This window comes from Tinamus guttatus, unplaced genomic scaffold, assembly GCF_059628265.1.
Source record: "Tinamus guttatus ecotype Peru unplaced genomic scaffold, ASM5962826v1 Tinamus_guttatus_pri_ptg001602l, whole genome shotgun sequence".
Classification (NCBI taxonomy): Eukaryota; Metazoa; Chordata; class Aves; order Tinamiformes; family Tinamidae; genus Tinamus; species Tinamus guttatus.
In genome coordinates, this window is record NW_028290136.1 from 3,501,829 (window position 1) to 3,514,064 (window position 12,236).

Below are 12,236 nucleotides of genomic sequence, written 5' to 3' on the forward strand. Positions count from 1 at the left end.
TTGACATTTGACTGTGGGTATTAAACAAGAAAAATGATTAACCCACCCCATCTATCGTTTGGCCCAGGTACTCACAAAAGCTCCTGCTAACCAGAAGTCTGGTTAAGTCTAACCAGAAGCCACAGGAGAGGGAGCAACACAAGACAAGGAGGTGCAGGTAACGGGGGTGGAGAGGCCTCTTGGCACTCCAGGCTGTGTGTATACCTAGAAAACTCATTCAGGGCACTCAGGCATATCTCACAGCTCAGAGCAGACCACCCTCAGGCTTTCTTCACAAGTGATTTCTCACCAGAGCTGAGCTGATGCACAGAATTCTTCTGCTTATCATTAAGTGTAAACCTGTCTCTTTTTAAGTACTGAGACCAGGGTGAAGACAACAGGAAGGCGGCTCTTTCAGGCTATCAGCATTGCCACACAGCCCAATCTCTTGTCAAGCCTGGGCTCTACCCTCTCCTAAGTTTGGTTTCAGAAATTTTTCACTAAAGTCTTCCCTGAAGAGAGTTATACTAATTCTGCAAATTCTATCTGCCACCTCAACACACACACCACATTCACGGTCCTTCTGGAGAGTCCAAGGGCCAGGCTAGGAAATGACATGCACTGTTTTGCTCTCAAAGTAGTGCAGTGCTAAACCATAGCTGAGTTTAGGGCAGTCTAGAGAAATTGATAAAATTACTATTCACAGCCTGTACGCAGAAGCCTTGGAATTCACTACAAAAGAAAAGCCCACGTTTTTCAAAGCACACACTTGCCCACAGACATGAGCTTTTGTATCACTCTGGGCAGCAGGGTGGTCTGCTTTATACATGACTGGAAAAGAAGACATAGCTCTGCTTTAGGCTTTGCACCAGCAATGCTGCTCAGTCTCGCCACTCCTCTGCCCAGATGGAGACACCAACCTCTCCCAAAGAGACTGAAAAAGCTGGAGCTGAATATTCAGTTTCTCCCTTTCCCATGGCTTTTCCCTCCATGGCTGGGTACGTTCTGGAGGGCAGACGCGCACAGGAGCATCTCCTCCTCCCACAGGAGGGCAGTTCATGCAGCAAGAGAAGATGCAGATGCAAGCGCCTGAGGGGAATTTCAACAGTTTAAATATTTTCTGCATCATTTCTCTTCATCTCCAGCCCCAGGTCCATCTACAGGAGTAACAAACACAGACCAAAAGGCATCATCTCAGGCAAGATAGAAGGCTAATACTAATTAATCTAGAAAGAGTATGTGGAGATGATGTTTTGCACAGAAATTTTCTCACATCACCGTGAGAAACTCACTGAAAGGGGAAGTTGTTAGACATCCACACGTGCTCCCCTCAGTCTGTATCTTTTAAGTGCCCAAACAAGGGTTCTTACAAGACTGTACTGGACTCCCTGCCTGTCTGGATTCCCCAAGAAAAGCAGAGCACAGGGAGAGGTTTCTCTGCTTGACCCTGCAGACCAGATGCCATGGCGCATGGCAGGGTAAGCACAGGCTGTGTGACACCATCCACCAGCATGGTGAATTTGTCCATGAGAAGTGTATATTTTCTTCTCTCCCTTTCTCCAGGAGACGTTAACAGATCTCCCATGCTTCTTAATATCTTTCCTATAATAAGCTCCTCACCACATGTACATGTATCTGGAAAGTCTTTCTCATTCTTTGAAGCTTACGAAGTGGAACAACAGAAAATATTGGACCAAATTTTCAAGCCTAAAAGGCTGAAACAAAACACCTTCCTCAGCAGGTAGTACTTGTATTTTGTACTTGCAGTATTTTGAGCTATTGATATTACAATTGCAGTGAAAGCCCAGCAAGAGAGGGTCTGCACAGAGAGTTGCTCCTAGCAGGAAAAGACAGACAAATCCCATGACATCCCTGTCATTCTTCCTGAATGATCAGAGCCTGGGACACATGCAACTTTCATGTACATAACAGCCACTATCTTCATTGAAGGACACAGACAGATGGAAACAGAAGGAGAGAAAAAAAATGCACATGCCCTCCCATCTCTGCCAGGCTCTCTGGGGATACCAAGAGAGGCAGACACAGAGCAGCAGAGTTGTAAGAGCCAAATGAGCAGCACTTGGCCAGTGATAGCACATAGCTGCCTTGACTAGGGAAGTCACACACCTTTTCCAGCACCCTGCTCTGCTTTAGACCCTCTCTCTAGGATATACAACTCACTCACTTCCTGCCCAGATCGACTTTCCTCAGCTTTTCCTTGTCAGCCACGCTATCCGCCCTGTCCCCCGCGGGTCTTGGTCTGCCCTCCTCTCCCTTTCCGTCATTTCACGACCATGTACTGAAAAGTTGCGGGTCAGCTCCAGGCTTTCATCTTTTTTGTCCAAACTTCTAGGTATTAAATACACTTGCAACATTTTCTTAGTCCACCCCCAATTTCACCAGTATTCCCTTTTCATCTTTTTGTTTCTTTTTTTTTCTATATTTGCTTTTATTGATGCTTTGTTTTTACTTTGGGTTTTGAATTTTCTGTTTGGTTTAGTTGTTCCTGTCTTTATGCACATTTTTGCTTACAAAGCATGACTCGAAGCTTGAAAAGCATCTTCAAAAGTACAGCCGCATTATTTGTCACTAGCCACTAGATGACACTACAAAACCCTTTATTCAGAAGGCTATGCGATTTCACAACACGTACCACACCCCGAGTTATCAAAGTAATGGCTGATGAATTATAAAGAGCTCTGGGGTGAGGAAATGAGGAAAAGAAAGAGTGACTTTTTAGAGTAGTTCAATATATAGCATTTCTGAGGTTTTCTTACCAAAAAAAAATGGCGGGGGGCATCTGTATTTGTATCCGCAACTACTGCAGCATAAAAAAAGAGAAAACTAGCAAAACTAAAATTGGGCAAACATGTATGCCAAAGGAAGATCCATGAGAAAGGGAGAAAGCACAGGCAAAACTAACACTGACATCAAGAGAAGGGAGTGTTCCCTATTAAAGAAGGGAAAATTATGAGTGAGATAGAATCAAAAGTTAAGGGCCAGATGGAAGCCACACTGAAAATGATGTAACGTTATAACATTGCATGCAGGGCCAGCAGGTGTTCTGAGTAAGAGGGCAGCAGCAGGCTCCCAGCAGGGCTGGCTGTGGCTTTCTGGGATCACCCATGAGCAGGTCCCGGGCCGGAGGCTCATCAGAGCCTCTGCAGGCCACCTACATGTGCACTGGCCAAGCCTGCAGGGCCAATACAGTAGAAAACCACTGGCCTTCTGGAAACAAGTAAATAAAAGGGACATTAATTTTAACAGAATATCCTGTTAGTCAGAAGGTGAGCTGCATCAAACCTCTTTTCCTGCACACAGAGCCCATCCCTGCTCTGCCAGCATCACTAGTGGAAAGGTACCAGCGCACCCATCTGCCCAGCCACCATCACAGCCACCTTTATGGATCTCTCAAGAGAGGGAGAAACTCAGATTAACAAGAGGGACGAACTTCCACTGGAACTGTGAGACTGCCTTAATTCCTCTATCAACATCCATTCCACATTCAAATGTCTTTAATTACATTAATTTAAGTATGTGAAGCTACATCAGATGAAGGCTTTGCCAGTTCCAAATGAGGCGGTCACCTTGTGGAGTAAGGCAATATCATTTATTAGTTTAACATTTTTTGTTAATCAATATTTAAGACACTAGAATCCTGAATGATCTCTCCCACTCTGAAATTTAATGCCCTTCAGAGAATGCATTCTCATTCCAAGCCCCTTTTTTTCGCAGTTAATTTAGGGGAGGAAAAGCCTTTGTAGACATGATATTCTTCTTGGCTGTTGTAAAAGAAAGGCTAAGCTAAACCCAAGGGTAAAATACTCTCTCACACTTTGCAATATTGTATTTCAGGTGCAGTGCCGGGAGTATGGTGAGACTAACCTGGAAAATGAGAGTGCAAGTTGTCACATCAAGACTTTTACCTCATGTTCATGCACACTGTATTCCAAGGACAGTATTTCTATTTGCTGTACTGCCAATTTAACCACAAGGCTTTTAAGTACTGGGGCAGTGCTACACTAAAGAATATTATACACAAGAAAACTTAAACATTTTCTGAATTGTAGATGGTGACACCAAAGACATTTAAGAAAAATCTTTGGCAACATTTTGTTAACTGGATCCAGATATTGCTTTTAAAGCTTACAAGACTTTCTCTGTCTACCTTAATGGAAGCTACTTGTGACCCTTATAAGCTGAAAACAAAAATGTGTAGACCTTTTTCTTTTCCTAAACTTGCTTTTCTTTGGTATTTAGAAATACAATACAAGCCCTATATATAGTGGTTCAGAAATAGATGAAATCAAGACTATGACATGTCTAGCCAGCTGATTCACAAAACCTGTGAGCTGGAAAAAAGATTTACTTCCTTATTGTTCCAAGTGATTTTTTTTTCTGTCTAAAACTCAAGAACTGTGTAACAATGGCACAAAACATACTTTAGTTGCTTTATCCACATAAAAATACTTTAGCTCCTCTATCTAATAATTTAATATTTGTATCACCAATTTTCTGGATTACAGTATCAGACTGAATAACCTGTGAAAAATAAGTATTTATTTAACCCATTTTAATAACACCCTATTGCCAAATAGCCTCAGGCAGAGAGTGATGTTGAATGAAAGTGAGGTCAATGGAGAACTGCTCCCCTTTCACTCCGCGTAATCTTGTCACTTTCATGTTGGGACTATTTCCATGATGTGACGGCCCAGGGTGGAAGCAACCCTGAGAGCCGTGCTCCACTAACACATCCAGAAGGGTGCAAACGGGTAACACCCAGTCGGAAAGCTACTACACATCCATGGAAATGTTATGCTCAGAAAAAGAGATTATACATTTTTTCTTACAATTTTCTCTCATTTCTTGCTGGCCACAATGTCTTTCATTTTCTGGACTCTGCCTGAACACTGACTGGCGTCACTGCATTCCCCATAGACAGCTGTATTTCAGGGACAGACTATAACTCCGCGCACTAAGATGAAACAGATAAGGCCGTAAAGCAGACCAACACAACCAGCGTTTATCTAACCACAGATGTGTGTGTTAAGTAAACTCCAAAAGATGCAGCAGGAACAAACTCCCAATAAATTCACCAGGAAATTAGAAGAGTAATACTGTCCATGAGAATTATGAATGTTAAAGCAGGAGTTGACAGGGCGGTGTGCTTTGATACCTTGTGCCCTAATTAGAAGTGATGGCAGAGGTGACTTACCAAGAAACCACGTTAGATTCCCTCTCTAGATACAGGCCTTTAGAAAAAGGATGACTATAAAAGTGTCAGCCTTAAGGTACTATGCAAAATGATAATAACAGACATGCAGTGCATTAATATACCTCCGTGCAGGGTGAGGGTATTGCTAGGGCATTGCAAATATTCATTAACATTCACCACAACCCTGAAGGAAATAGGAAAGACAGTATAACTACATGTGAGCAGTAGAGGAAACAGAGGCATTGGAGAACCCCCAGATCCTTGCCCCACTCAACAGCATGTTGCCTGCACAGACTCATAGCGTCCATGGGACTCAGGACATGCACAGGTGTGTGAGGGGGTACATATGTGTCAAGACACCCTTTAAAGGGAAAAACCAAACACATGATTTTATTGAGACCACCAACAGGCTGCATCCTTCTCATCCACTTACTTCATCAACAAAGAGACGTGCAAAGTTTTGATATTCCTTGCTGCTTGTGTTACCAAAGCCCCGAGAGTATTTCACATTTGTTATCCGCACCACTCCATTAAGTTTCTGAATAGCTGCAAGGCAATAAAACGACAATTTAAACACACGCTTCATGGACTACGGGCCGTGCATGACCGTGTGGCAGTCTCTGGCACGCCTGGCTACACAGGGCTCGTTACAAAACAATAGCAGATCAGCCCCCTCAAATAAAGCCAGGGATAGAAGTGCCTAGGCACAAGCATCCAGCATCTTAGGCTACCTCCTCTGGCCTCCAGATGCTTTTCAAGACGGGCACAAATCTCATTTAGGTCTTATATCTAACACTTTAAGTCTCGGATGCTGTGGAGCATCCCCAACACCACTCTATGGCTGTGATCAGGTGTCTGGCCTCTGTTCCTAGACTCAGCTTGCTGTCCTGGCTCTGCCAATACTCCAGGCAGGGAAACAAGCTCCTGCAGTGGATAAATCATCCCAGGTAGGTTCTCTCTCCAACCTCAGATGGAGGCTAGATAGCTGCAGATTGGGCATACACATTTCAAATAGCTACTGTTAGGTGTGATGATTTGCTTCAGAAATGAGAAGTATTTCTTGATAATGCAGTTGTTAAAAGAGCAATTGAAAGTGATCATGAAATGGAGGAGAGGGGCTCTCATACTACACTGAAACCAGTGGCATCATTTTAGTGTCTAGCCAAACAAGCTGGTTTATATCAACCAACACCTGAACCTTTGCCAGCCTATCATATTTCACACTGCCTTCCAGCTATTAATGGATCATCACCTTTAGCCTTAAGTATCCACCAAGATCTATTCTGGCTTCAATGTTTCTTACAAATAGAAGATGGTTCTTCACCAGAAACTTAAAGGACAGTATGATCTAGCTAAGGGATTCAGTTTTCAGAATTCTTTCAAATCCAGTCTTCACTTTCTGGCGTACTTCCTTGCTTTCCTTCATACATATTTCTGTCCTGATCTCAACAGTGTATAGGATACCAGGTTAAAGGCCTGAGACTGTCAGGCTCCTGCACTGAGGTTGTCTCCCATATTACCTGCTTTTACAGAAGCAGCAAGAATTGAAGGGCAGGACTCTGCAAAGACTCTATGCACCACACTACATGAAAGCGGTTTTGGGCCCCACTGGGGAGAATAATTGTGTCAACTGGAACAGGTACTAGAAGAAGAGAAGCTGTCCTGAAGTCAAACTTCGCAGGGGAGAAGAGAAAGTCATGTCCACTTAAAGCAAGCTACTGACAGTTTGCTTTATCCCAAAATGTTTCTGGTCCAGAAGGAACCACCATTGGCCAGAAGGATAGATTTGGCCCTGCTTTCTGCTATGACTAAGGATGAGCTCCAGGTTAGAGGTGTTGCCACAAGGAGGAGCTCTATATTAAACTCACATTTTTGTACTTTGAATTACCTGCTTGGGTTCATGAAGTACCACCATAGTGGCTCTTCCTCTTGTTCACCAAGCATAGTTCCTTTGTAGGCCTTTTTCCTAGCAAAAGCTGGGCAAATGTACTTGGCTTAATATTTGATTCATCCATAAAATAAAGCAGATCTATGTATTAATGTGTTCATGTAGAATTCTTCAATTTGTTTCTCAGCTTTAAGAAAATTATCTTTGATATCTGATATCTAAAAGGAGCTACCTCAACTTTTTTAATGAATATTTGTTGTTTTCATTCAGGGAAAAAACAAACAAACAACAACAACAACACAAATATTTCTTTTATTTTTACTCTTCCCTATATCAAAGAGAGGGAAAACACAAAAAGAATCAGTAAATAGAGCTTTTCAGTTGAGGTCAATATTTTACGCAGTCCAAAATGACTTTTTTCCTCCATTTGCCCAGCAAACTCCCAAATCATGCATTTATCTAGCTCTCTTCCTAGATGTCACCAATGCTAAGCAGGGAAGAAAAAAAAAAAGATATATGAAAAGGATATGAAAAAAAGAGAGACAAAAGCAGAAACAGAGGTATCTGCATGACTGCCTAGAGACTACTAGAGCTAGAGAAATGGAAGCTATAGCACTGGAAGAGAGGGTGAAGAGGCAGCAGAGATGGTCTCAGGAGGGTGGAAAAGTATTTAGGGAGAAAGGAACTAAAGAGAACCAGAAGGGTGCTGGATAAATGGAGACCCCCAGGAACAGGAGAACCCAGAAGAGAGGAAGAGAACAGAGAAATGGGAGAGTGTAGTTTGTGACTGAAGAGAGGTAGAAGGCACAAGAGCAAAAATAAAGACAAGCAGAAACACAACTGAAACAGGTATCCCTTACCAACACACTAAAGGAACAGTACATTTAGCAAGGGACAGACAGTGACGTTCATATACCAGCCACAGCTATAATTTAAAGACCAAATCTGACTCTAAGCGTGAGGTATGATTCAGCAACAATCAACAGAAAGGTTCCCTAAGTACACTTGCAATATATCTTTCTAAACTGAAATGGATAAAGGCCACTCCATCATCCTTCTTAATCTCAATTAAAGGTCTTCAAAAATGGCTCACATACTTCCTTGCACGTCTTGCCCCTCAGGGGATTTTCTTAGTTCTATCTAATCCTTGCTTAACTGAGGGAATATAAAGGCAAGTTATTTGCTTTCTCTTCTCTCTAAGATATCTCTATGGATTGCTGCTATAGTACCCTGGTGTCACAGCATGCAGGAGAAATCAAGATATGTGACAAAAGGACAAGTAACATTTGATGAGCCATGCTCTGAACACTGTACAATTTGCTTCACCTGTTTTGAGAAGAGGAAATGTATCATCAATAGAACTACTGTCAAATACCAGAACATCAGAATATTTTGGCATGCTGATTTAGGGGAAAAAAAAAAAAAGTGCCAATTCCTGCAAGAAAGTATATCTTACAAAAACTAATTTTAGTTGCCTTCATTCCACTCATGCATCCTTCTGGCATTTGAGTGAGGTTTGGCTTATCGTGCTTTTGCATTACCGTGCATGCAGGCCTCTGCTGGGCACATACTCACTCTGGTCCATGTCTGGGCCTGGCGTTGGGCTGGACGCCTGAGAGAAGTCTGGCAAAGCTGGTGACCTCTGGATTGCAAAATATTTCTCAGATGAAGAGCTGTTCTTTCTCTCCATCTCTAAGCGCATTTTGAGAGTGGTATTGAGAGTGAGAACTCCAGCACCTCCTGTGACCAGCAGAGCTGCGCTGGTGCCATCCTGAGACACACCAACAACTTCATGTCTCTCTGTAATAGCGGAGGTCGTTTGGTTTGGTGATACCAGCAATGCCGAACCGAGCGGCGTCGGCCCAGCCGTGCCTTTCGTGGCACCTGTGAGAGCAGCGTCTCGATGCGGCGCACCAGGGGCCGCCACACTCTGCTGCCACAGGCTCGCTGCTGCCTGCTGCGCCGGGGTCACGGGCAGGCCCCCATTGGCGGCGGCCCCCATGACCATGGAGCTGTTTTCCCTGCCAAAGCCAGGCTGTAAGGACAAGCCGTTTTCCCAAGTGGCTGCAGGAGCACGGGTGGGAGCAGTGCTGTGGTGCGCTCGCCCATCACTCAGGGGCAGTACAGCAGGGACGCGGAGAGTAGTGCTCATCCCGGAGCCTACGGCAGCTACGGAGCCTATCTCAGCAAGGGCTGGGGAAGCAGAGCCTGCAGTGCTCGCGTCAGGAGCCATCTCTGTGGTGCCTCTTACCCCGGGAGCCATTGTTTCAGTAAGGGGGTTCACAATTTCACCTGCAGCAAACAAATGCACATGGAGTGGAAACTCAGACAGAAGAGAAAATAAGTACAGGCCAGATCTGACCTGAGGAGAAGACTGAGACCACCTCATCACATTTTACAGTGTTACAGAAATAGGACCCAGATTTTTTTTAATGAACTGTAATTTTTATGCTACTGAGTCTGATTTGTGTCCACACAAAGAAGAATCGATTCCTATATCTCTTCTTCTGGTTTGCGTGCCATGGATCATTACAGATTAGCCCCAGAGTTACCAAGAAGAGGGAACTGTGCCTCATGTTTCTTAGCAACCAGTATTTAGGCTAATCAAAGAGTAGCTCTGAGAGATTACATGCAAAGACATGTATAAGGGTCATCCATAGTACACATAGATCATACATGATTCTTCAGTCAGAGCCTGTACTTTGTGCATGATACAAACGCTTCTAATAGGAGCAGAGGTAGAAAACCATAATATATTCCCACCTTTCACGGCAAAATAAACAGCTGTCTCGCTCACCTTCACATTTTCTTCCAGGTCGGGATGGATTAGTGTCCATGGTTGTCTTGCATCGACACATGTACGAACCCATCAAATTGATGCATTCTGCAAATACGGAGCAGTCATTCTCAGATGGAGAAGCACATTCATCCCAGTCTGGAAGACCAAAACAAGAACATCAGTCAAATGGCCTCCCTGCTGCTGCATTAAGCTAGAAATAAAGGCAAAGAAATCCTTTCCTGAACATGTAAATTTACTTATGTGATCTTCCCTCATCATTTACCTGACAAACAAGGTCTGAGTGATGCAGAACACTGCCTATGTTGTTACTGGATCACATGAAAAAAAAAACATTGTCCTTTTGTCCTTTCACTCTAAAGAATATTTCCCTCAGATAAAGGATTTTTAAGTTTTTTTTTTTTTGAATTATACACTGATTTGAAGGGAGAAAAGATATCATAGGTTTGTGCACAGCAAAGTCTGCTAGATGCTAGAAAATAAACCAGAGGTATAAGATAATAAGAGGTCAGGTCAGACACACATATATCAAAAGCATAGATCATACAAAATTCTGGTTATACTGCCTCCAAATACATAAAGTAATGAATAATTCTGTTGCTACTAGCTACATTATTAAATACGGTTTAAAGTCAAATCATTTTCTACTTCAAATAAAAGGTGAGTGAAAATAATTCCCTTCTAAAGAGATTGTAGTTCATCAGGGTATGAATATACTCTAATAATATTTCTAAGATCTAATTTTAATCACTCTGAATAGGTTCAAGTAAGAGATGCTCCCATCACAGAGTTTTAGACCAATTTTATGGCTGGGTATCCTCATTCCTGAAGGATTTTAACATAGAGTCTTATAACAGCATTTGCACTGTCTTTCAGCAAACATGTAAAGGGGGAGTTAGTGCTTTAACATGAATAATCTCAGTGAATTCCACGTAACCACTCCCTGTGCCCTCTCACTTGTGCATATATATTCATAGCCTCAGACATCAGTCAAAAGAAAGCAGAAAGCCACACTCAAAACTCTACATCTTGGGACACACAATTTGGATCAGAGACCTCAGAATTGTTTTGCACAAAGCATTATTATAAACACTTGTTCTACAAACATACCACACAGACGTTAATTGTTGTATTTCTCAGAAAAGAAAAAAAATAGATCCCCTTTTAGAAAGAGAAAGCACAGATCATGTATCTGCATGTACATATATGCATTTGCCTTTGCACTTGCACACAAGCTTCCCCTTTTATTTCCTTCAAGCTAATATTTCAATTCTTTCTCTTTTCTTCCTCATTAGATAATTTTCACCAGATAATTTCATGTGTCCATAGCCAGCATCTGCCTATCAAGTTACAGTCTAAGCCATTTAGAAGGAATATAGAAGTATGCAAGATTGATTAAAGCATCAGTAATGAAAATGTTTTCAAAAATGCCTTACTATGCTATAAGGCAATTGCAACTCTTGATGGTTTAAAACACCATTTGAGAGACATTCTAGTGCTAACTGACAAATAATTTATGTTCCCTGGCTCCACTGTCGCTGACGATTTCCTTTCCCATTATCTAACATGGCTTTTTAAGCAAACTTCTTAATCTCTGCTAACTACATTCCACAACAATTCAGCCCCAAACTTACAATCCCTCCTCTGCGCTCATTGGCACTAATTTATACACATGTAGACACACGTACACCATCCTTTTTCATCTATAGTGTTTGTATCTCAAGGTGGGCTCTGTGCTTCTTTTCTGCACTCTTGGCCTGTTTCGTTCAACAAGAACCTTCTCCAACCCCCATCTCTGCCAACAGTCCTACACAAAAAAGTATTTTAGAAAGTGCTCTTGTGTTTGCCCTGATTACCCATTATGTCTGTAGCAAGTTCACGGAGTGGGTACAAATCAGTGGAACTCCTTGCCTAATGGCATTTCCTGTGCTGATGGCTTGCATGATTTTATGGGGCCCATGAAGGAGAAACCCAAAATAAATCACATCGAATGCACAGAATCCTGGCGGAGTTGGTAGCCACCGCAGAATTAGTGAAAGGCATCATCTACACTTGTCATATACTTACTCTTCTCTAGGTACTGGTTCCCAGCTACTACTAGAGACACGATATAGTGGTAGGTACACCTTGTTGCTGGATCAGTGCATGTCCCTTTCCCTTCTCTCACTATGCCTCACACAACAGACAACCATTTTGGTGTCTATGTACTATGTCAGAAAACTTAATAACTGAGATGCAACAAGAGGTGTAATTGTGCCATTCCTTCAGTTGTGCTATGTCCTCTGACTTCTCATTCTTGCTATGTTAAAGCTGAGTTCTCTGCTCTGGCACTGTCACTAAAGCAACATTGTCCTTAA

General features: G+C 42.6%; 1 protein-coding gene across 1 annotated transcript in view; it reads right to left on the bottom strand.

Moving 5' to 3' along the window:
* The window catches only part of UMODL1 (uromodulin like 1), a 51,407-nt gene that overhangs the window by 15,039 nt on the left and 24,132 nt on the right, over positions 1 to 12,236 (bottom strand). Inside the window, exons 11-13 of the mRNA XM_088539368.1 lie at positions 9,880 to 10,017; positions 8,658 to 9,374; positions 5,628 to 5,740 (exon numbers count right to left, since the gene is read on the bottom strand). Coding sequence (XP_088395494.1) covers positions 5,628 to 5,740; positions 8,658 to 9,374; positions 9,880 to 10,017 — 968 coding nt within the window. The remainder of the gene's footprint in view (positions 1 to 5,627; positions 5,741 to 8,657; positions 9,375 to 9,879; positions 10,018 to 12,236) is intronic.